Source organism: Salvelinus fontinalis, chromosome 35 (genome assembly GCF_029448725.1).
Source record: "Salvelinus fontinalis isolate EN_2023a chromosome 35, ASM2944872v1, whole genome shotgun sequence".
Classification (NCBI taxonomy): domain Eukaryota; kingdom Metazoa; phylum Chordata; class Actinopteri; order Salmoniformes; family Salmonidae; genus Salvelinus; species Salvelinus fontinalis.
In genome coordinates this window covers 29253910-29277755 of record NC_074699.1, presented here as the reverse complement: position 1 = coordinate 29277755, position 23846 = coordinate 29253910, and the positions used below count along the sequence as shown (strand labels likewise).

The 23846-nt window shown below is 41.1% G+C and overlaps 2 protein-coding genes across 2 annotated transcripts in view; both read left to right on the top strand.

Moving 5' to 3' along the window:
• The first annotated feature begins 3298 nt into the window (after window positions 1-3298).
• Window positions 3299-7316, top strand: LOC129834691 (cytochrome P450 1A1-like). Its single transcript, XM_055899909.1, has 7 exons — window positions 3299-3420; window positions 3941-4811; window positions 4903-5029; window positions 5145-5234; window positions 5430-5553; window positions 5731-5817; window positions 5964-7316. Exons 2-7 carry the CDS (start codon window positions 3972-3974, stop codon window positions 6262-6264), a joined length of 1569 nt encoding a protein of 522 aa, XP_055755884.1. The 5' UTR covers window positions 3299-3420; window positions 3941-3971; the 3' UTR covers window positions 6265-7316.
• Window positions 7317-7722: 406 nt separating this feature from the next.
• LOC129834690 (enhancer of mRNA-decapping protein 3-like) overlaps window positions 7723-23846 on the top strand; it is a 35836-nt gene continuing 19712 nt past the window's right edge. The window contains exons 1-4 of the mRNA XM_055899908.1: window positions 7723-7846; window positions 8447-8621; window positions 8874-9067; window positions 21489-21857. Coding sequence (XP_055755883.1) covers window positions 8458-8621; window positions 8874-9067; window positions 21489-21857 — 727 coding nt within the window. The 5' untranslated portion in view covers window positions 7723-7846; window positions 8447-8457. The remainder of the gene's footprint in view (window positions 7847-8446; window positions 8622-8873; window positions 9068-21488; window positions 21858-23846) is intronic.

Sequence of the window (23846 nt, the reverse complement as noted above, 5' to 3'; positions counted from 1 at the left end):
TGAAGCCTGAGTGGTAGATCGCATGACTCCAAAGGCCAAGATCCTCGCATTTACAGAAGCTATAGCGCGCGAATATGTGCACCTCCGTGACCCTTGTGTCTTTCCAGGTGCTGCTGCCTTCGCTTGACTGACCAAGCAGATTTAGGATTGTCCCGAAGACCAAGCCCACCCCTCCATGCCGGAGCTCCGCTTTCTCACGCGAACTGCGGGAGCAGGGACGAGTGGGCGAAAGCCCAGCGACTGGCATTATCCATCATATTGAGCATAGTAGGCCTATCTCGGAGGATAAAAAAATAAACGATTTAGAGCGTCTCTCAATAATGTTCATATGCCTCAAACAGTGGAAAAGTAGCCTATTGTTTTCCAGAATTTAAATTACACGTTGGCGTCTTTTAACTTGGCTTTGGAGTTACACTTCACTTTCCTCAAAAGCCTGCACATTTTGGGTTGCCTACTAGTTGTAATCCAGGATTCCAGGAATGATCATCCAAATGTTTAACTAATTAGGAAACTAATGGTGAGGCTCTCTAATAGCCATACACTGAAATCTGCACTTAAATGTCTTGAGACATCTTCAAGTTGAATTATGCTAATTATTTAAATTGAATAATAAAGTTAACTCATTGTGAATGATACAGTCCTACTGTATAACACATTAGGTCTTGGAAGTTGAAATACAAGACAAAAAAAATAGAGGCATATTGTCAAGTAGACAAAAGCCAATTAATATAAATCCATGTACATGATGAAAATTATGATATAGAGAACAACTTAAATAAAACAACAAAGAGATACGCGAATGCTTAAAATATAGCCTAATTAACCATAACTGTCTTCAATAAAAACGTAATTAAACATCCATGCCTTTTCTATGGCCTATGCCTACAAACCAATAGTAAACCATTTCAGCGTGTTTATTTGTATATGGACAGGCCATTGTGGCCCGAATGATAGAGATATTCGTGGATAAAAACGCATGTCTGCGCGTAAATCCTGCATTGATAGGAGATTTGGTTAAATGTCTAATTATGCATGTGGATATTAAGTTGGGAATTTGTCGAGTGAGATTTCTCAGCAACAAGTTCTGTTTATCAATCAAAGCATATAGGCTAACAGCCAGGCTAATATGATGCTGGTTAACAGGAAAAGCTTATATGCATCCAAAATACGTTGTTGAAATAATATAATTTCATTCTGAGTCGATAGGCTCACTACCGCTGTTTCAGTCCATGGTCCAACTATGTTGGAAATCCCTCGTATTGCTGTGCAGAGTCGATATATATTCACTGTCAGTGGGCTATCTGGAATAGGATGTACATTTCCTAAAAGAAGAGAGACTGTAAGGGTAATGAACTCATTCACCCTTTCACCCCTGCAGTGCTGACAGAATACTCCCCCACCCCCCAGCATCCTTAACCAAGGGCTGGGGGAGGCGAGGGCTTGGCCAAAACGCTCTCACGCAACTTGGCCAATCTTTAACTTGACTGCTAACAGGTACACGCACGCGATGGCATTTGCCTGTTTTTATCATGACTTGTTTCAAAACAGACCCCGCTCAGAATGGTGTGTTGTAGATGGTGAGGTCTAGAAGACTATATTCTAGGTTTTAATACATATACCTTACATTTGAGTAAGTTCCAATTGGGATATTGATTAACACAACAGGGATCCGAAGTCAAACACTTTGGAAAGCTTACACAAGCAGACAAGACAATATAGTCTCTTATCTCAATCGAATGTTTTATCCTCCATGACACACTTGATAAGTAGGCTACATTTGTTTCCTATAAGTTAATAAGACGCACACGTCTTCCCATTGTCCTTATATGCACCACCGTTATACTGTTGACAGGTTGGTTGAGTGAGATGTATCAAACTGCCAAAGACGAGTCTCTTGATTAAAAGTACTTCGGGGCTGTAAGTTCTCCCGCTTGGGATAGGCTACACCTTTGCACGCTATCGAAATCTGTTGCAATGAGTAGGCCTAAAGGAAAGATTGCCAAAGGGTTTATGACTTAATAACCAATGCTTAACAGTTTCCTGTTAATTAATTTATGGAACAAGTATTTAAAGAAGAAATGTTGATGTTTGCTAATAATAACATGTAAAAAGGAATACCACTGGAAACAGATTAGACACTGATGGTACATTTACTTTTGAAATTATTGTGGGCCCAAAGTGATTAAGCTTATGTCCTTAAATTAGTTGTGGAAGAGTTCATGTTCAATAGATCATTGAGAATAAATATTTGGATCAGCCCTAAAGTACTGTCATCCTTATACAATGTGCTTTATATAACTGTTTTCATGAATATGTTCCATATATTTTTAAGATAAATAGTTCATAACATGATAAGGAGTGGACGAATTGCCTTTTTTTCAATATGGCTTATTAGCCTACTGCCTACCATAGCCTGCAATATTAGGCCCAATACCATAACATTCATGGTAATAAATTAATAATAAAATACATATAAATATTTAGGCCTAAACAAATAAATTAAACAAAATATACCAATATAATTACCACATCTATAACATTATAAGTAAGATGTGTAGTATGATGAATAGGTATGATAGTGATTATAGGTCTACATCTACATGGTTGTGCTTATGATTATGATGATATAATATGATTAAAAGTTAAGCTGATTGTATTATTGTATTGTTATTACACAATAACACATTTAACACGCTCTACGTCAATTGCAAATATCATTGGTGATCATTCCACAAATCAATATATTCCTCTTACCTGACTGGCTTCTTCTATATAGTCTGTTTTATAACTCCCTCCAACAGGCTAATGAACATCTGAAAAGCGACTCATCCAATCATTATGATATGAACCTAAAATCATATCTAAAAATGTTTAAAAATTAAAAATGTAAAAAAAAGTCATCTGAACGTCGAATAGCCTACTGAGAACCAATTGTTCGAAATTAAACAAGCAGTCTATTAAATTTCTCTACGGTTAGACATTCTAAAATATTTTTATAACAAACTATATGAAATTGTATGTATATATTTTTTCAATAGGGCCCATCACTGATATATCAGTGAAAGCATGCACTCTTAGAAAAAAATATCTTACTCCTTAGACGTTTCTTTTTATAATAAAGGCAAGCTTACATTGTATATACACTACTCATTGATGTTTCCGCTTGATATTTTATTACACCTCTCCTTTCTGAGACAGCCGCTGCTGCTGGCAAGCCAAGAGAGAGCGAGAGATTACGTCACTCAGACATCAGCCAATGGAGCTGAGAAGCGCTCTATAAAAGAAGTTCCCATTCTTACTTTTAAGTACAGAGAAACGGAGTTCTCTTATAGCAAGAGAAAAAGCTTTGTATAAATATAACATCACCTGCAAACTTTTTCGATCTCCCTGCAAGACGGCTCATTTGGCTCATAACGGAAGGTAATAAAAATGACAAATTCTGCATGTAATATATTTACATTTAACGTAAGAACAAGTAAACGTATGTTGGAATAGCAGGTGTCTTTTTGTTGTGAATGAAGTGTCGAAATAACATTTATTAACTAGTTTGCACATAATATTAGTACAGTTTTTTTTTTTTTTTTTTTTTTTTTTTTACAATATAACAAGCTCCAACACGCATTATATATTGTTATCTTGTACCGTTTATTATTGAGTCTTCTTTTTAGTATAATCTATTCGAAAAAATGTACGTACGTGTAGGCAATATAACAGTTAAGTCTTCCATTTTTTTTAACACTATACAGCCTTTTCTGTAGCCTATGTTTAATGGTACGAGACTGGTAGAGTAGGGTGGTTTGCAAAAGCGTGAAAGGTGTGACTGCACCATGCGTACAATTCATGTAATTTTCGAACAATGTTTTCGAGCAATGTTTATTACTCAGCTGGAGTATCTTTCTCGCTCAATATTAATCTCTAAAACATCTACCTCTCCTTACAGATTGTGCAGAAGCCACAAAAAAAACATACAAATGGTTCTCATGATACTACCCATTATTGGCTCAGTCTCTGTGTCTGAGGGGCTGGTGACCATGGTAACACTATGCCTGTTGTACATGATCATGAAGTACATGCACACAGAGATCCCAGAGGGACTCAAAAGGCTCCCAGGACCAAAGCCCCTGCCCATCATCGGGAATGTGCTGGAGATGCACAACAACCCTCACCTCAGCCTGACTGCCATGAGCGAGCGCTACGGCTCAGTCTTCCAGATCCAGATAGGGATGCGGCCTGTGGTTGTTCTGAGTGGCAGCGAGACAGTCCGCCAGGCTCTTATCAAGCAAGGGGAAGACTTCGCCGGGAGGCCCGATCTATACAGCTTCAAGTTCATCAACGACGGCAAGAGCTTGGCCTTTAGCACCGACAAGGCTGGGGTGTGGCGCGCCCGCCGAAAGCTAGCTATGAGCGCCCTTCGCTCTTTCGCCACCCTGGAGGGATCAACCCCAGAGTACTCCTGTGCCCTGGAGGAGCACGTCTGCAAGGAGGGAGAGTACTTGGTAAAACAGCTGACCTCCGTCATGGATGTCAGTGGCAGCTTTGACCCCTTCCGCCATATTGTTGTATCGGTGGCCAACGTCATCTGTGGAATGTGCTTCGGCCGGCGCTACAGCCATGATGACCAGGAGCTGTTGGGCTTGGTGAACCTGAGTGATGAATTTGGGCAGGTGGTGGGCAGCGGCAACCCTGCAGACTTCATTCCCATCCTTCGTTACCTACCAAACCGCACCATGAAGAGGTTTATGGATATCAATGACCGTTTCAATACCTTTGTGCAGAAGATTGTCAGTGAGCACTATGAAAGCTATGACAAGGTAAATAATACATTGCATCATGTTTCAAAAAATATTTGATCTATTGCTGTTTGTTGTCTGTGGTACTGATTGTCCATTGTTCTGTTTTCAGGACAACATCCGTGACATCACTGACTCCCTCATTGACCACTGTGAGGACAGGAAACTAGATGAGAACGCCAACATCCAGGTTTCTGATGAGAAGATTGTGGGCATTGTCAATGATCTGTTTGGGGCAGGTCAGTTGAGTTAAAATAACGCAACAGTTATGCTGAGTCACGCCATATCATTGAAACATTTTTACATTTGTAGGATGTTTTAATTATGCAATGCGGCTTCTGTCTCCCTCTCAAGGTTTTGACACCATCAGCACAGCTTTGTCATGGGCTGTTGTGTACCTTGTGGCTTACCCAGAGATCCAGGAAAGACTGCATCGGGAACTGAGTAAGTTGAAACTTGTTAGTTTTAACAGATAGTTCTGTTGCCTAATTTAAATGAGTCATTCACAGAGAGATCCTATAAATCAGTTCTATATGTAATTCTATGGAGTCATGATTCAAAATATTGTGGCTTACTAACCTGTCACTACGTGTCCCATTTTTTTTTGATAACCAATGTTCTCTATTGTCCTCCCAACAGAGGAAAAGGTGGGAATGATTCGCACTCCCCGTCTCTCAGACAAAACCAACTTACCTCTGCTGGAAGCCTTCATCCTGGAGATCTTCCGGCACTCTTCCTTCCTGCCGTTCACCATCCCACACTGGTGAGTTGCACTTGCACCTGCTAGAAACACAAATTTACAATATCAGCCAAACAGACATTTACAATATCAACCAAACACACATTTGCAATGTTAGCCAAACAGACATTTACAATATCAGTTACACATTATAGACACATATGGCATGGTCTGACTCTGGTATTGTCAATATTTTTTCAGCACAGTCAAGGATACATCGCTCAATGGCTACTTCATTCCCAAGGACACCTGTGTCTTTATCAACCAGTGGCAGGTCAACCATGACCCGTGAGTAGTATTTTTAAACTAAAACTTCTCAACTCCATTACTATGCAACTACTGTGCAACAACAGTGTTGTTACTGTAGTAATTACAGTGTTACTACACAGGTATAACACGAACCTAATGTAAAATGTTACCTTTGTGCTCTTCAGGGAGCTGTGGAAGGAGCCTTCTTCATTCAACCCTGACCGTTTCCTGAGTGCTGATGGCACAGAACTCAACAAACTGGAGGGGGAAAAGGTGCTCGTATTTGGCATGGGCAAGCGCCGCTGCATCGGTGAGGCCATCGGACGCAATGAGGTCTACCTCTTTTTGGCCATCCTGCTGCAAAGGCTGTGCTTCCAGGAGAAACCTGGGCACCCGCTGGACATGACCCCAGAGTACGGCCTCACCATGAAGCACAAACGCTGTCAGCTGAAGGCTAGCCTGCGGCCATGGGGGCAGGAGGAGTGAGGGCTATGGTCACATTTATGATTCTCAACATCACTATAACTGATTTATAGTTAGCCCTACATACTTGATGGCATGAGCTGAGTTCAGATATAAAAGCCAGAGGGTACATTTTCTCTCTAGGAAAGACTGGGCTTGACACCTCTCTTGATTCATAGGAGAATTAACAGTGAGGGAAAACTGAGTCAAATTGTAGACAATTTGAAATCGATAAAATTATAATCTGAAACACGGTTTGTAGAGGGATTCCAAACAAGTGTTGAATTGGATAAAGGACCTTCACAAACTCATAGAGTTGATTGGTTTCTATGACCAGCATACTACAGGCCCTTCTAGAGTTTGTCAGGTGTTTTTTCAGGAGATATTAGGAGAGATTATAGCTGTTTAGCTGCCTTTTTGTCTACATCATTGTGTTTTACTTCTCCTCTTGCCTTGATCACAGCTCATATACTGTATCAGATTGCTTTAAAGAGGATGAATCTATAAAACATACACATAACCCCATGGTGGGGTGTTAAAGAGCATTGTTCTATGTTTGGGTAAAACATTTTGCTACATATTTTTTTGTGGCAAAAATGTTACAACCTACATGATAAAGTACCTGTTCTTGTACTTTTGAGTTATTGTTCAGGTGGTCATAGATCACAGACAGAGTTGAATGGATGTATACTCCCATTTCTAAGCTAGATATTTTTATTCCACTGAATAAATCAGTCAAACGTGGACACAACACACTGAAGCTATGTTTGTATGCCACCAACATGTGATTGATTGTTTGTGTACATATTTAAGCCTAGATGTATTTTGGAAAGTCCTTTTGTGAAATGTGCCTAAAATGTGTATATATTGTGGTGACTTATTATGGTGGCTTTGTATGACTTCATCAGAATACTAAAATACGTATGTATTACTGACTGTGTTATAAATGTCAACATTTTATAATGTAACGAAGGACTCTTGTAAACTAAAGCCCAAACTGTATACACTATGCATTGTGTTGTTGGTAGCTATCTAGGTAGCTACTGAAATAAAAGCTGAAAATGATAGAAAATCAATTAACTTGTGCTCTCTTTTCTTGGGTGTGTTGGCCTATCTCATTGGCAACCCATGCAACCATTCACAAGCTAATATACACTGGCCAACCATTAGGAGGACGTCGGTATTTGGCTGACCAAAGAGTAAATCTGTGACACTACTAGCTAGATAAGATAGGGTTGGATATCATCACTGACCTGTGTACAAGACTTGGACTTCTACTATAAAAACAATCAGCACACAAACTGAGCACGTTTTATGAGTAAATAAGCTATAAACTTGCCATTGGTGCAATGATTTAAAACAACATTTGTTGGCATTATATATAATGACTTAATTGTTTATAATAAGTGCATTTACCTTAATACACTTTTGCAACAACATGTGCCCTCATTGGTGCCCCCCGCATAAACAATCAATGAACGCTGGTGGGGAAAGCTAAGGAAGTGACGCTGTGAACAGGAAACAACACGGAATCTTCGAGTTCAGAAAGTGTTGTTAGCAAACTAGAAAATTCATCACAAAAAACTCTATCATACACAAAAACAAGGTATATTATTTTCAATTTTACCAGACAGCGTTTAATGAATAACAAAATGGTGGAGAGGATGGCTATATTAATAACCGACGTTAGCCGTGATCTCTGATTTAGCTACGCTAACGTTATTTAGTTAACGTTAGCGTTCACAGCAATTTGGCAGTAGCTAGCTATTTAGTTAGCTAGGTAGCGTTAGCTAGCCATCTTTTCGAATGGAACAGCTAGCCAATTACGTTATTACGTTATTTGGTTAGTTAGCTAGACACAGTGATAACTAACTACTTTAACACAGTGATATCTAACTAGGGTATTTGACAGCTACATTTTTTGTTTGTTTCCTACCTAGCTAGCTAGCTAGCTAACGACGTAATTGCCAGAGTAGGTAAGTGATGAGTGAGTAGCCAGTTTACGTTAGATAGCTAACATTAGTAGTAATCTACAAAGTGCGGTGGTTACCCCCTGCTGTTAGCCCATTGTATATTCAATGTAACTGTGATGGAACTCATATTTTAGACCTGTAACTAAGTCCTTAGACTGTTCCACCATTAATGTCCCATTGTTCAGAAAGTTATAATGTATTGGTGAAGTTGACTGTCTTCCATATATGCCTAGATCCAGAGAGAATGGCTGCAGACTGGCTCGGCAGTCTGGTGTCAATAAACTGTGGACCAACCCTGGGCATGTACCAGGGAGAAGTGTCATCTGTGGACCAGACTAGTCAGACCATCTCTCTCAGACAACCTTTCCACAATGGGGTCAGGTGCCCTGTCCCTGAGGTCACCTTCAGGTAAGGCTTTCACATGGCGAAGTACAGAAAGATTAGCCTGCATCACAGATTTCAGGAAATAATTTGCGGTGACAATGACATAGGAGAGGAGTTGGCATTTGGCAAGATGGCACAAACAGATCTGAGACTCGTGCTACAGACATACTAGTTACATTCTGTGCATTGATCTAGTTATTTCACAAAGACATAGGGGCATACTTATTTGTTTTAAGCAATCTGCTGTTAACATTTCAATGTTTACATTCTGTGCAGTGCTATGGACATCAGAGAGCTCAAGTTCCTGGATATCCAAACACAAAGTGGTGTCAGCAGAGCCAGTGCTGGACAGGGGATCTTGTCTGATCCAGGCGTCATTTCTTCAGGGCAGAGTGGTCAGAATAGCAGAGGTGGTTACCCTGCCAACAACACCCATTCCACCACCGCTCCTATTACCATTTTACGCAAAGGTGAGATGAGAGGACTAGTTTGGGAGTTTTATTTTTCAAACTGGTTGCAAGGCCCTGACGCAACATCCCCTCAGGTAACAACAATTGGGCTGGGGGACTTTTTATACACTGATAGTGGATCACCACCTTCTATCAGCAGTTCTCCAGAAGCCACAAAGAGTGCTGTCTGACTGAGTGCATTTGAAAAGGCCACGGGCTTCTTCAGTGTATTCTGCAATGGCCACAGCCTTTCTTCTTATGCACAGTGCAATCGGGAAGTATTCAGACCCCTTGACATTTTCCACATTTTGTTACGTTACAGCATTATAAAATGGATATTAAAAAAAATCTACACACAATGTCAAAGCAAAAACTGTTTTTTAGACATTTTTGCAAATGTATTAAATATCAGAAATAACTTATTTAAGTATTCAGACCCTTTGCTATGACTCAAAATTGAGCTTCGGTGCATCCTGTTTCCATAGACCCCCCCCCCCCCCCAGTCTAAACTGAGCTATCGGGGGAGAAGGGCCTTGGTCAGGGAGGTGACCAAGAACCCAATGGTCACTCTGATAGAGCTCCAGAGTTCCTCTGTGGACACTCCACCAATCAGGCCTTTACAGGTGTGCCAAGCTTGTAGCATCACACCTAAGAAGACTTGAGGCTGTAATCGCTGCCAAAGGTGCTTCAAAAAAGTACTGAGTAAAGGGTCTGAATACTTCTGTAAATGGTATATTTCTGTATGAAATAAACGTTCAGGTGATGGGAGAAGGGCACAACGGCCACTGGCCGCAAAAGGCATGGATTGCGAAAGAACAAAGGAGAGCTCATGCCTTTCAAGCAACTTTTTTTCAAATCATCATTAGAGTCGCATCGTGCAATGTATTAAAAATCAAAACATATAGCCCAACGTTTGTAGAACATTCTTATGGCTGCAGTCCCATTAACGGGATCGATATGACAACAGCCAGTGAAAGTGCAGGGCGCCAAATTCAAACAGAAATCTCATAATTAAAATTCCTCAAACATACATGTATCTCATACCATTTTAAAGGTAATCTTGTTGTTAATCCCACCAAAGTGTCCAATTTCAAATAGGCTTTTCAGCGAAAGCACCACAAACGATTATGTTAGGTCACCACCAACTCACAGAAAAAGTAGTCACAAAAAGCACAAATAGAGATAAAATTAATCACTAACCTTTGATGATCTTCATCAGATGACACTCATAGGACTTCATGTTACACAATACATATGTCTTGTTCGATTAAGTTCATATTTATATCCAAAAACCTCTGTTTACATTGGCGCCATGTTCAGAAATGCCTCCAAAATATCCGGAGAAATTGCAGAGAACCACGTCAAATAACAGAAATACTCATCATATACTTTGATGAAAGATACATGTTTTACATAGAATTAAAGATACACTTGTTCTTTTTTTTTTTTGGGGGGGGGGGGGGGGAGTGGATCAGCTTAATATTGCGGAAAGAATGTTGCTTCCAATGTAATTGTCTGCATCATTTCCAATCCCCCATATTTTTTGGGGTAAATATATATATCCATTCACGTATGCATACATATACACATATATACATACACATACCTACATAGACATACATACTTTTTTTAAAGAGTATACCTTTATTATTATTCCCCGCAAACCCTACCACCGATCCCCCAATTGGAGTAAACTGATAAACATTTCTGTTTTTACCTTCAATTTATACATCTTATACACATTTTACAGACACAGTCTACTTTATAATAGTTCTCTCTTGTTTGTTCTTAGTCCTTCCTCTATTTCTGTTGTCCATCCAGTTTGATTTCCACTTGTAACTGTGCTATTTCACAATAGCTCCGCACCTATACACATTTCACAGATCCCGTATGCCCTACATTGTTTATCTTGTTATTAGTCCCACCCTTCAGCTCCACTCAACCTTTCCCATCTATCTTCCAACATCATCCATTTCGGATTTTTATTTGCCATATATTTTTCAACTGTGCTGTGATGCTTCACAAAAGATTTGAATCTTCCTATTCTCATAGCTTCCACGGATTGTAAATTAAAAATAAACATTTTTGCTAAAATAATTATTATATTATTGATTGATTGACTATGGCTTTTCAAATCCCCCAGTATTGCTATCTGTAGCGTTAGTTCTACGCAAATGTTGCGATTCTTCAACCATTCCTGGACCTGTGACCAAAAACGAGCTACATGAGGACAATACCAAAATAAATGGTCTAATGACTCTGCCTCCTCACAGCAGAATCTACAGAGCTGGGAAGATTGTATCCCCCATATATATAACATTCTATTAGTTGCAAGAATTTTGTACAATAATTTAAATTGAAAAATTCGAAGTTTTGAATCCGGCGTTGTTTTGCGTATCAATTTATAAACCATGTGTCATGGAATGGGTACATCGAAAATCTCTTCCCAACTATTTTGCAATTTATATGGCACAGCTGTAAGTTTTTTGGTCCTTAAATGAAATTGGTATATGTTTTTATTTATCACACTTTTCTTTAACCATTTATGTTCTTTAATATAAGGCCGACATACAAGTTCCTGACTTTTATCCCCTTCTACCTGCCTCTTCCATTTTTGTGGTAATGCTGCAATTAATTGGTTGTAATTTTGGGTAGAGCAGACATTTCCATATGTCTGTGTTAGCTGCATGTGTGACATAACTCCACCAGTCCTATTTATGATATCATTCACAAATTATACTTTTTTTTAAACATTTCTTCGATAAATACAGTTTTTTTAACAATTACTGTATTTGAATTTAACCACAAGATTTGTTGTACTGTTTGTTCCGTCCTTTCTGGTGGATTAAACTGAAATTGCAACCAACTTTCTAAGGCTTGTTTAAAAAATAAAGATATTTTGGAGATTATTTCCTTTTCAAGCAACCGAAAGTGAGCAGGTGTAATCTGAATAAATGGAAAAAGGCCCTTCTTGAACATAGGATGAGACATTCGTACCAATCTACTAGAGAACCAGTTTGGATTTAAGTATAACTTTTGTATGACTGATGCCTTTAGTGAGAGGTCTAATACTTTAATATTTAATAATTTCTGCCCTCCGAATTCATATTTGTTATATAAATAGGCCCTTTTAATTTTATCTGGCTTGCCGTTCCAAATAAAATGGAATATTTTTTGTTCATATAATTTAAAAAGCAGGTCACTAGGTGTAGGCAAAACCATAAGCAAATTGGTAAACTGTGATATGATTAAAGAGTTAATCAGGGTGATTTTCTCACAAATAGACAGGTATTTTCCTTTCCATGGTAGCAAGATCCTATCTATTTTTGCTAACTTTCTATAAAAATGTATTGGAGTGAGATCATTTCTTTCTTTTGGGATTTGTATACCGAGTATGTCCACATCTCCGTCAGACCATTTAATTGGTAAACTACATGGCAATGTAAAATGTGTATTTTTTAGTGATCCAATACGTAATATGGTACATTTATCATAATTTGGTTTTAATCCAGAGAGGATAGCAAATGTATCTAGATCCTCTAAGAGGCCGTGGAGAGATTCTAGTTGTGGTTTTAAAAGAAAACATGAATCATCAGCGTACAATGACACCTTAGTTTTTAGGCCCTGGATTTCTAATCCCTTAATATTAATGTTTGATCTAATTTTAACAGCTAACATTTCGATGGCAATAATAAATAGATATGCCGATAGTGGACAACCTTGTTTTACTCCTCTAGATAGTTTAAAACTTTCTGAGATGTAGCCATTATTTACTATTTTACACCTAGGGTTACTATACATAATTTTTACCCATTTTATAAGAGATTCCCCAAAATTGAAATATTCTAGGCATTTATATATAAACTCCAGTCGTACTTTATCAAAATCCTTTTCAAAATCAGCTATGAAAACCAGGCCTGGTGTCCCCGATATTTCATAGTGTTCTATTGTTTCCAGTACTTGCCTTATATTATCTCCAATGAATCGTCCATGTAAAAACCTGTCTGATTAGGATGAATAATATCTGACAAAACTTTTTTTATTCTATGCGCCAAGCATTTTGCTAGGATTTTTGCATCACAACACTGAAGTGTAAGAGGTCTCCAATTTTTTAAATGGACTGGATCTTTATATATACCACTTGGGTCCTGTTTCAGTAATAATGATATCACACCTTCTTGTTGCGTGTCTGATAATCTATCATTTATATAGGAGTGGTTAAAACAAGCTAATAATGGTCCTTTGAGTTTATCAAAAAAAAAAATGTATACTTCCACTGGTATGCCATCCAGTCCTGGAGTTTTCCCATCCTTAAAGGCCCCAATTGCATCAAGTAGTTCCTCCTCTGTAATTAGGCCTTCACATGAGTCTTTCTGTACAGATGTTAATTTTACATTATTATTAGGGAAAAAATCCATACAATTAGTTTCAGTTAGTGGAGATGGAGGAGCCTGAAACGAAAACATATTCTTAAAGTACTTTACTTCCTCTTTCAAAATATCATTTGGTGAATCATACGTGACTCCATCCTTTGTAACAAGTTTTAATACGTTTTTTTTGGTAGCATTTCTATATATTTTTATTTTATTTTTTATTTTACCGTTATCTTATTGAAGATTTTATTGAAGATTGAAAAAGAATTTGGTGCATTTTTCCCCATATTCCATCCAGTTCGCTTTATTTTTATAATATATTACACTGGAACTTGTTCTTAATGCAACCGCTGTGTCAGATTTCAAAAAGCTTTACGGCAAAACACAATATTCAATAATCTGAAAACAGTGTTCCGCCACAAAGGCAAGCCGTACAGTTACCCGCCAAATTGTGCAGTCAACAAAACTCATAAAAAGCATTATAAATCTTCACTTACCTTTGCTGATCTTCGTCGGAATGCACTCCCAGGACTCCCACAATATTTTTTTTTTCTTTTCGGTAATGTCCATCATTTATGTTCAAATAGCTATTTTTGAAGCGTGTTTGGTAATCAAATCCAACGTCAGGGAAACGTGTTCACTAAAACCTGACGAAATGTCCAAAAGTTCCGTAACAGTCCGTAGAAACATGTCAAACGATGTATTGAATCAATCTTTATAATGTTTTTGACATATCTTGAATAATGTTCCAACCGGAGAATTACATTGACTTCAGATGAGCGATGAAACAGAGCTCCCTCTCATGTGAACGCGCATGGTCAAAGAATGGTCAGGTCATGGCAGACCTGACTAATTCCCCTCTCATTCGGCCCCCCTTCACAGTAGAGGCATCAGACAAGGTTCTACAGACTGTCGACATCTAGTGGAAGCCGTAGGAAGTGAAAACCCATCCATATCTCGATGTGATTTCAATGGGCTCTTGGTTGAAAATCGACCAGCCTCAGAATTTCCACTTCTTGTTTGGATTTTTTCTCAGGTTTTTGCCTGCCATATGAGTTCTGTTATACTCCCAGACATAATTCAAACAGTTTTAGAAACTTCAGAGTGTTTTCTATCTAATACTACTAATAATATGCATATATTAGCAACTATGACTGAGGAGCAGGCCGTTTACTCTGGGAACCTCTATGCACCTTTCATCCAAGCTACTCAATACTGCCCCTGCAGCCATAAGAAGTTAATAACTCTAAATTAAGCATATAGGAGTAGCTATGTTAACCGCTCAACACAGAATAGCTGCACTTGCGCACTCCCTCAAATCATTTGGAGAAAATATTTATATTTTATTCAGCTATGTTGAATTGTATTCTTCATACTATAAAATAATGGCACAGAATTCTAAGAAAATCTTGTTGCTAAATGAACTAGTGTAGACTACAGCTATTTGGCATAGCCAGATCAGGGCCTAACATAAGGACAACTCAGAGTATGCTATTCTGTTCTTCTGAAATTAACTACTTTTTTATTCATATCATGCTTCTTTAGACTTGTCTAAAATAAATAATAGATTTATTGTGAAGGTGTAGGCTATATTACATGGATTTATTAGACTTTTTCTAATATAGATATTCCAAAGGTCTGCATCGGTGGCTTGTAGGCTATGTGTGGAAGCCAGGAGATGCTAAATGTGTTTGTTAGTTAACGGTCAATTACCGTGAGACCGGCCAGTTATTTGCTTGACAATCACCGGCTGATTAAATTTCATGACCGCTACAGTCCTAGTAATGTAACAAAATGTGGAAAAAGTCAAGGGGTCTGAATACTTTCTGAATGCACTATATATTGCACCAGACTCTTACACCATTTATTTAACCTTTTTATTTAACCATCACACTCAATGACTACATAACTTTTTATCTCTGCCTCTGTTGCTTATGTGTGCTAGATGTAGGCTAATACATTTGACCTGCACTATATTTAGCCACTTCATGTGTTTACTCATTGAATTTGGTGCCAACTGTAACAGTTAATCCCATTTAGAAAGTACACTCAACACATTATCACATTGGGAACGAGGCTATTTCTCAATTATGACATGTTTATATAAGATAGTTTAAGCACAGTCATGAACATATTTCTCACAATCTGACTGTGGTTATAGAGCAGAAAGTTCTCATTGTTGATCTTTTTCCTTATTCAGTGACAGGAGGAAATGTGAAACTACAAGAATCAGTGTCACATGTAAATCCACTCCCTAATCTCTAGGCTCTGCACAGTTTGTCAGCAGTCATTGAAGCCAAGCCAACACATTGCTTCACCTGGCATTTTTTTCTGTTTTTGATCATAGTAACATTGATGCACTTGTCTTTTCTGAGAGACACCTAGGCTCTGTGGGTAGGAAGGGAAAGGTTACACTGTTTTCCTGACCGGCACATTCATACATTAAGGGCTTCTGTTTCTTTTGTTTGGTCCCTGCTCTGTTATTTCTGTTTATCAGACACAGAAATCTCTGTTTTGGCACAAATGTTTTAGTAAATTATTAACCTCGGATGTACTATGAGAATACTTTTCTGTAACTTCTGCCTGGTAAAATAACCACAACCCATAATCAAATCAAATTTTATTTGTCACAATCGCCAAATACAACCTTACAGTGAAATGCTTACTTACGAGCCCTTAACCAACAATGCAGTTAAAAAAAATATGGATAAGAAATAAAGTAACAAGTAATTAAAGATCAGCAGTAAAATAACAATAGCGAGACCATATATAGGGGGGTACCGGTACAGAGTCAATGCGCGGGGGCACCGGTTAGTTGAGGTAATATGTACATGTAGGTAGAGTTATTAAAGTGACTATGCATACATGATAACAACAGAGAGTAGCAGCGGCGTAAAAGGGGGGGACAATGCAAATAGTCTGGGTGCCATTTGGTTAGATGTTCAGGAGTCTTATGGCTTGGGGGTAGAAGCTGTTGAGAAGCCGTTGAGAAGCCTCTTAGACCTAGACTTGGCGCTCCGGTACCGCTTGCCGTGCGGTAGCAGAGAGAACAGTTTATGACTAGGGTGGCTGGAGTCTTGGACAATTTTTAGTGCCTTACTTTGACACCGCCTTGTATAGCGGTCCTGGGTGGCAGGAAGCTTGGCCCCAGTGATGTACTGGGCCGTTCACACTACCCTCTGTAGTGCCTTGCGGTCGGATGCCAGGCAGTTGCCATACCAGGCAGTGATGCGACCAGTCAGGATGCTCTCGATGGTGCAGCTGTAGAATCTTTTGAGGATCTGAGGACCCATGCCAAATCTTTTCAGTCTCCTGAGGGGGAATAGGTTTTGTCGTGCCCTCTTCACGACTGTCTTGGTGTGCTTGGAGCATGTAAGTTTGTTGGTGATGTGGACGCCAAGGAACTTGAAGCTCTCAACCTGCTCCACTGCAGCCCCGTCGATGAGAATGGGGGCATGCTCGGTCCTGTTTTTCCTTTAGTCCGCAATCATCTCCTTTGTCTTGATCACGTTGAGGGAGAGGGTGTTGTCCTGGCACCACACGGCCAGGTCTCTGACCTCCTCCCCATAGGCTGCCTCGTCGGTGTTGTGTCATCGGAAAACTTAATGATGGTGTTGGAGTCGTGCTTGGCCGTGCAGTCATGAGTGAACAGGGAGTGCAGGAGTTGACTGAGCACGCACCCCTGAGGGGCCCCTGTGTTGAGGATCAGCATGGCGGATGTATTGTTACCTACCCTTACTACCTGGGGGCGGCCCATCAGGAAGTCTAGGATCCAATTGCGGAGGGAGGTGTTTAGTCCCAGGGTCCTTAGCTTATTGATGAGCTTTGAGGGCACTATGGTGTTGAACGCTGAGCTGTAGTCAATGAATAGCATTCTCACATAGATGTTCATTTTGTCCAGGTGGGAAAGGGCAGTGTGAAGTGCAAATGAGATTGCATCATCTGTGGATATGTTGGGGCACTATGGAAATTGGAGTGGATCTAGGGTTTCTGGGATAATGGTGTTGATGTGAGCCATGACCAGCTTTTCAAAGCACTTCATGGCTACAGACGTGAGTGCTACGGGTCGGTAGTCATTTAGGCAGGTTACCTTAGTGTTCTTGGGCACAGGCACTATGGTGGTCTGCTTAAAACATGTTGGTTTTACAGACTTGGACAGGGAGAGGTTGAAAATGTCATTGAAGTCAGTTGGTCAGCACATGCTCAAAGTACACGTCCTGGTAATCCGTCTGGCCCTGCGGCCTTGTGAATGTTGACCTGTTTAAAGGTCTTACTCACATCGGCTGCGGAAAGCATGATCGCACAGTCTTTCGGAACAGCTGGTGCTCGCATGCATGTTTCAGTGTTATTTGCTTCGAAGCGAGCATAGAAGTGGTTTAGCTTGTCTGGTAGGCTTGTGTCACTGGGCAACTCTCGGCTGTGCTTCCCTTTGTAGTCTGTAATGGTTTACAAGCCCTGCCACATCCGACGAGCGTCAGAGCCGGTGTAGTACAATTCAGTCTTAGTCCTGTATTGATGCTTTGCCTGTTTGATGGTTCGTCGGAGGGCATAGCGGGATTTCTTATAAGCTTCCGGGTTGGAGTCTGCTCCTTGAAAGCGGCAGTTATAGCCTTTAGCTCAGTGGGAATGTTGCCTGTAATCCATGGCTTCTGGTTGGGGTATGTACTACGGTCACTGTGGGGACGATGTCATCGATGCACTTATTGATGATGCCAATGACTGATGTGGTGTACTCCTCAATGCCATTGGAGGAATCCCGGAACTTATTCCAGTCTGTGCTAGCAAAACAGTCCTGTAGCTTAGCATCTGCTTCATCTGACCACTTTTTTTATTGATCTAGTCACAGGTGCTTCCTGCTTTCATTTTTGCTTGTAAGCAGGAATCAGCAGGATATAATTATGGTCAGATTTGCCAAATGGAGGGTGAGGGAGAGCTTTGTTATGCGTCTCTGTGTGTGGAGTAAAGGTGGTCCAGAGTTTTTTCCCCTATGGTTGCACATTTAACATGCTGATAGAAATTTGGTAAAACGGATTTAAGTTTCCCTGCATTAAAGTCCCCAGACACTAGGAGTGCTGCCTCTGGGTGAGCGTTTTCTTGTTTGCGTATGGCGGAATACAGCTCCTTCAATGCTGTCTTAGTGCCAGCCTCAGTCTGTGGTGGTATGTAAAGAGCTACGAAAAATACAGATAAACTCTCTAGGTAGATAGTGTAATCTACAGCTTGTCGTGAGATACTCTACCTCAAGTGAGCAATAGCTCGAGACTTCCTTAGATATTTACAAAAATACATAGTCTGCCGCCCCTTGTCTTACCAGATGCCGCAGGCCTGTCCTGCCGGTACAGTTTATAACCAGCCAGCTGTATGTTGATTGTCGTCGTTCAGCCACGACTCCGTTGAGCATAAGATATTACAGTTTTAAATGTCCCGTTGGTAGTTTAATCTTCCGCGTTGGTCATCGATTTTATTCTACAAAGATTGCACGTTTGCTAGCAGAATGGCAGGAAGTGGGGGTTTATTCGATCGCCTACGAATTCTCAGGAGGCAGCCCGCCCTCTGGCCACTATGTGTCAGCCTCTTCTTCACACAAATCACGGTTATCTGGGCTTGTTCCCGAGAAAGCAGAAAATCATTCACGTCGGGCTCCTCAGACTCGTTAAAAGAAAAAAAGGATTCTGGTGAGTAATCGCAGTCCTGATGTCCAGAAGTTATTTTCGGTCATAAGAGACGGTAGCGACAACATTATGTACAAAATAAGTTTTAAATGAACAAAAAAACACAATCGGTTGGGGACATGTAAAACGTTTGCCTTCTTCTCCGGCTCCATTGTTACAGAAAGCAGCGACCCTTTTAAAATAGCTACTTAATAGTTATCTGCTTAATCAGTCTAGTTTATTTCTGTCTGTCTGGTGAACCGGTGTCCTTTCCTCTAGTCTATGGTTTCACTAGGTTACTGTTAACAAGCCTGTGCGTTGAAGCAGCCAGGCACTGTTTGCAATGCTGTGACTTCCCCAGATTCCCATAGCGTGCAAAAGGCTTGTACCAAAGTTCCTCTTTACAATACGTGTGTGACTAAGATCAATAAACATTCCCCCCTCGCTGTGCCTTATCCTAAAGAGGAGGTTATGCAAGGCCTGGCTTACGTGCCCTTCTGTTCTCAGTCTCCTCACCCTCCCTCTCTCCTGCTCAGAACAGGACCTCCCCACAGGAAGCCATGTTGTCCCAGTGGCAGTATGCTTGGAAGGGGCCAGGCCATATCAATTGTGGAAGCACTGTTTACTTTTGGATTTTTTATTTTAATCTCAAGATTCTTGGGCCAACAGCCAAGGGAGCTAATGCACAAATTGCAGGAGCCTGAAGTGCTGAGTGGCCGGGGTTGGGCTAACCCTTTCACATCAATGCCATGCCCCTAACCAGCCCCTTAGCAGGGGGCCATAGAAAGAAAGGGAGGTGGGGTTACAGACTACTTATGCAAGAACATGGGCTATACAAATGATTTGTAATTATCTGACAATATTCTGGGAGATTTAGGATGGGAATGTAGTAATGAAATGAATTATGCATAGTCCTCTGCAAATCAAGTGGATTATCTTGGATCCAAACAGACCGTGATAAATTAAGAGGGTAATTGGGGGGGGTAAATAGATTAAAAAAAGAAATCCATATAAACATGTTCCTATACATGCTATCAGTCCTTTGTTTTTCCTGTGCCCCTGGTACATACCATTAAGTGTCCAGTAAAGCTCTTCCTTCCTGTTCTTGATTGGACTGTCTCTCTCTCTCTCTCTCTCTCACACACACACATATACACACACACACAAACACACACACAAACACACACACACACACACACACACACACACACACACACACACACACACACACACACACACACACACGGAGTTGTTGCGGCTGACTGACATTGTTTTCCTTCTGTCAGTCTTACCTTGCATGTGAAGACATTTCTCTCCAGGTAACACAGCAACATGTTGACAAGCCTCACACGCTGTCACAGCACGCTGTCACTCACTGCAGTTTTGCGCCTGTGTGTGATTCATTTTTCTGTTAGAGTATTGGCCAACATTTGCTTGTAACATGTGTAATATGGGTCATGTTTAATCATTCTTTGAAATGTAGTTCACCGTGTAGTTTCAGTCAATTATTTTTCACATGGCTCAAGTTCATGTTTTGTTCAAATATCTCAGCTGTCATTGAACCTAAGATTCTTACAGCTCACATTTTCACATTGCTTCTATCAGACACTAGTACTAACTTGGTGTTCATTATTCTCTGCTTGACTTGGAGCGTTGCCCAGTGCATTCAGGCATCTGATTCACTGAGATTTACAATAGACCTGTAGGTAATTATACTCTGTGTGGTCTCATTGTAAAATGTTTACCTATGTTGAAAAGCCAATGCACACATATGAACAGATTTTTTTAATGCAGTCCCTCACTCCCCTCCATTGTCGAAAATACATTGATATAGTAGCAGGTCTCAGATCAGTCGGTGTGATCGGGTGACAACGCCATTGTGACAACAGTAGTGTGTACGTGACTTGACTGAGAGTCTTGGTGTGTATCTTGCGTGAGAGCCTAAAGTACCTAGCTGTCAGAGTGACACTTGCGTGCGGCTGTGCCTCTCTCTCTCTCTCTCTCTAGGTTAGCGTGAGACCTCATCACGGTGAGGGTTGAACACCCGGTTTTTCCAGTTATTTTTTTTCTCCAGTTGGTTCTTTTTGATTTGTTAGTGCGCCATGCATGTATCTAAACGTTGTGTGTTGAGGATTGTGTGTTGATATTAAACTACTAGCCTGTATTATTAATGTGCTATTGATGTTGCTTGTTATGTAACTGTAGCTCCTGATACAGCCATAGGATAAGATCAGTATTGGCGACACATTAGAGAGCAGACTGGAGTCCTGACAGAGATTTATGGACTCCAGTCTGAAATATTACCCTCTTAACTGGGATTAATATGCACCATAATTGCTAGTCAGGCTATAGGCATATGTATTGTAAAAATAATTTGGAGTTAATCATCCTCCTAATGTCTTGATTCATATTCTTCAGGTCCTCCAGCATCATCTAGTAACCGAGGGCCAAAACAGGCCACGCCGAAGAAGAACGGAGTGAAGAACGGAGTAGGAGGAGGTGGAGGGCAGATGAGGCTCAGGGACGACGAGTGTTTTGGTGCTGACATGGACGAGGGTCTGGACACAGACTTTGACTTTGAGGCAAACCTGGCACTGTTCGACAAAGCAGCCGTGTTCTCGCAGATTGACGGCACAGATTGCAATGGGGCACGTTCCCGTGGTACGCCCGGTGGCGAACGCGGTACACCCACACGTTACCGTCACGACGAGAACATCCTGGAGGTCAAACCAGTCGTCTACCGGCAGATCACGGTCCCACAACACGGGGGCAAGGAGTACTGCACTGGTAAGAGAGAGAGACAACACAACACCCTCCATTGGCTCCATTCACATTCACCATGGGAGAGAGAGCGAGCACACTCCTCCATTCACATATATCACACATCCACATCTAGAAACCTGCTGCCCTGAGGGTTAGACTGATAGAGCACTCTCCATTCACATCTGTCATCACACATTCACTTCCAGAGGCCTGTCTGCCAGTGCCCTTAGGCCCTGAGTGTCTCTCACCCCAGCCACTGGATCTATTGAGGCTACAGTAGACCCATGGGTTTGGCTAAGCGAGCCAGACTAGTGGAGAGACAGGACATTGTGTACAGGTCTAAAATAGGCCTTAAACTAACAGGCAAGAAGAAAATTGCCCCAGTAATTGGACGCAACCGTGAGGAATTACAACAGTGTCGGTATTCTCAGTGAAGACCATCGGGCTGGAGATGTGATGGGGGAGAGATATTGGTTCCGGTCACAGCCCAGCCCATGTGCAGCGTGCGGTGAAGAGGCTGAGCCTCTCCCTCTCAGTAATCACTGCTGGCTTCTCCCTAAGGAGTGACACACCCACCGTGCACACACACCCACCGTGCACACACACACCTAATGAGCTAGTCTTCTCTGTCCATACAGATACTAGAATGTTTTTTGTGTAGCTCAGAGATGGGAAAACGACTGTAGATTGGTGACCCATTCAACCAAAGAATCGGGATTTACCATGAAAAATATATATTTTTTGTCCCTCTAAAATTCATAGAATTGATGACCGACACAACAAGTTCTACCCTCAGGATGTTTTCTGTTGCATGCGTGTCTTGCGGACCGGTGATAATGAGTGTAGTGTTTCCTTTGGAAACGAGTTGAATTCCCCCTCCATGTCAGTGTTGACTTTAGACAGGAATAGTGTAAGTTCTCAGAGTGACAGTGTGGGTCTAATGTAGACCTACCTCTTGTGCTTCTGCGACGCAACACTGAAACGCTTTGCTGGGTGTGGGTTTGACTGTCTCCTATAGGCCAGAGAGGGCCACCTCCCACTTCCGCAATGTGCTGGGCTGGCTGGGATCCTACTCTGGTTGCTCTTTTGATTGGGGCAGCAGGTGACTTTTGAGCTCACTGCCCCACCACACCATGCAGTCCCAGTCCATCTCTGGGAAGAGGAGCTGCTCTTCCACACCTCAACAACACTCTTTATATGTGTGTTACATAATTGGTTTCATACAGGAGATAAGTGAATGGCACACTATGCTAGGCCCCTGGCCTGGATTCCAAGGTGTGACAAGAAGAGCAACACCTATCACTCTGGCTCTGCTGGACCAATCACTACTCTGTAGGGATAGGGGATCAGTACCAGTCAAATCTGGTTTCTGGTGTTGGCATAAAGTGATATAGGTCTAAGTGGAACACAAGCACACACACGCTCACACACACACTCACACACATGCTCGATCTCTCATTAGGGAAAAGAGGATAGCGATGCCAATACCATCGCTATTAGTCATAGAATGCATTCTGTGCCCCCATGGAGATAAGAGTGTTATGCTTCTGTTGCCAGCTGACTAAATACTCCCAGACGAAGATACTACACTGATACACCTCGCTGGATAACTTAATCCACTACATGAAATGACTCACTACATGAATGTGAGCCCTAGCCTCAAATAGCCCGCTACACTATAGTACATACTGTACCGACATACAGGTATGTGCAAAGTGCAGCAGTTCTTAGAAAGGGTTATGACGTTGGCACTTTTAGCCAACGTAGCCTAACATGGCCGCCAGCCAGTGTTATCATGGCGACAGCAGTGCGGTGACTATGAAGACAACAATGCGGGCCAGGCGGCCATTAAAAGCCTTGCCCCTGGTGCTGAGAACTGGGAGCTGAATGTGGACGCTTTTGTCTTTTTTTAACCAAACGGGCTGGGCAGGTCTGCTACCTCTGCCTCTTTCTGCCTGAATGCTGTCATGCTAAGCCCCATCTTCTGTACCTTGTAATTATCAGACCGCTCTG

What these genes read in the sequence shown, in the direction of transcription:
- LOC129834691 (XM_055899909.1), top strand. Translation starts at nt 3,972, where the DNA reads ATGGTTCTCATGATACTACCCATTATTGGCTCAGTCTCTGTGTCTGAG. An exon ending in CAATGATCTGTTTGGGGCAG is followed by an intron (nt 5,030 to 5,144) that starts GTCAGTTGAGTT and finishes CTCCCTCTCAAG; the next exon opens with GTTTTGACACCATCAGCACA. An exon ending in AAGACTGCATCGGGAACTGA is followed by an intron (nt 5,235 to 5,429) that starts GTAAGTTGAAAC and finishes TCCTCCCAACAG; the next exon opens with AGGAAAAGGTGGGAATGATT.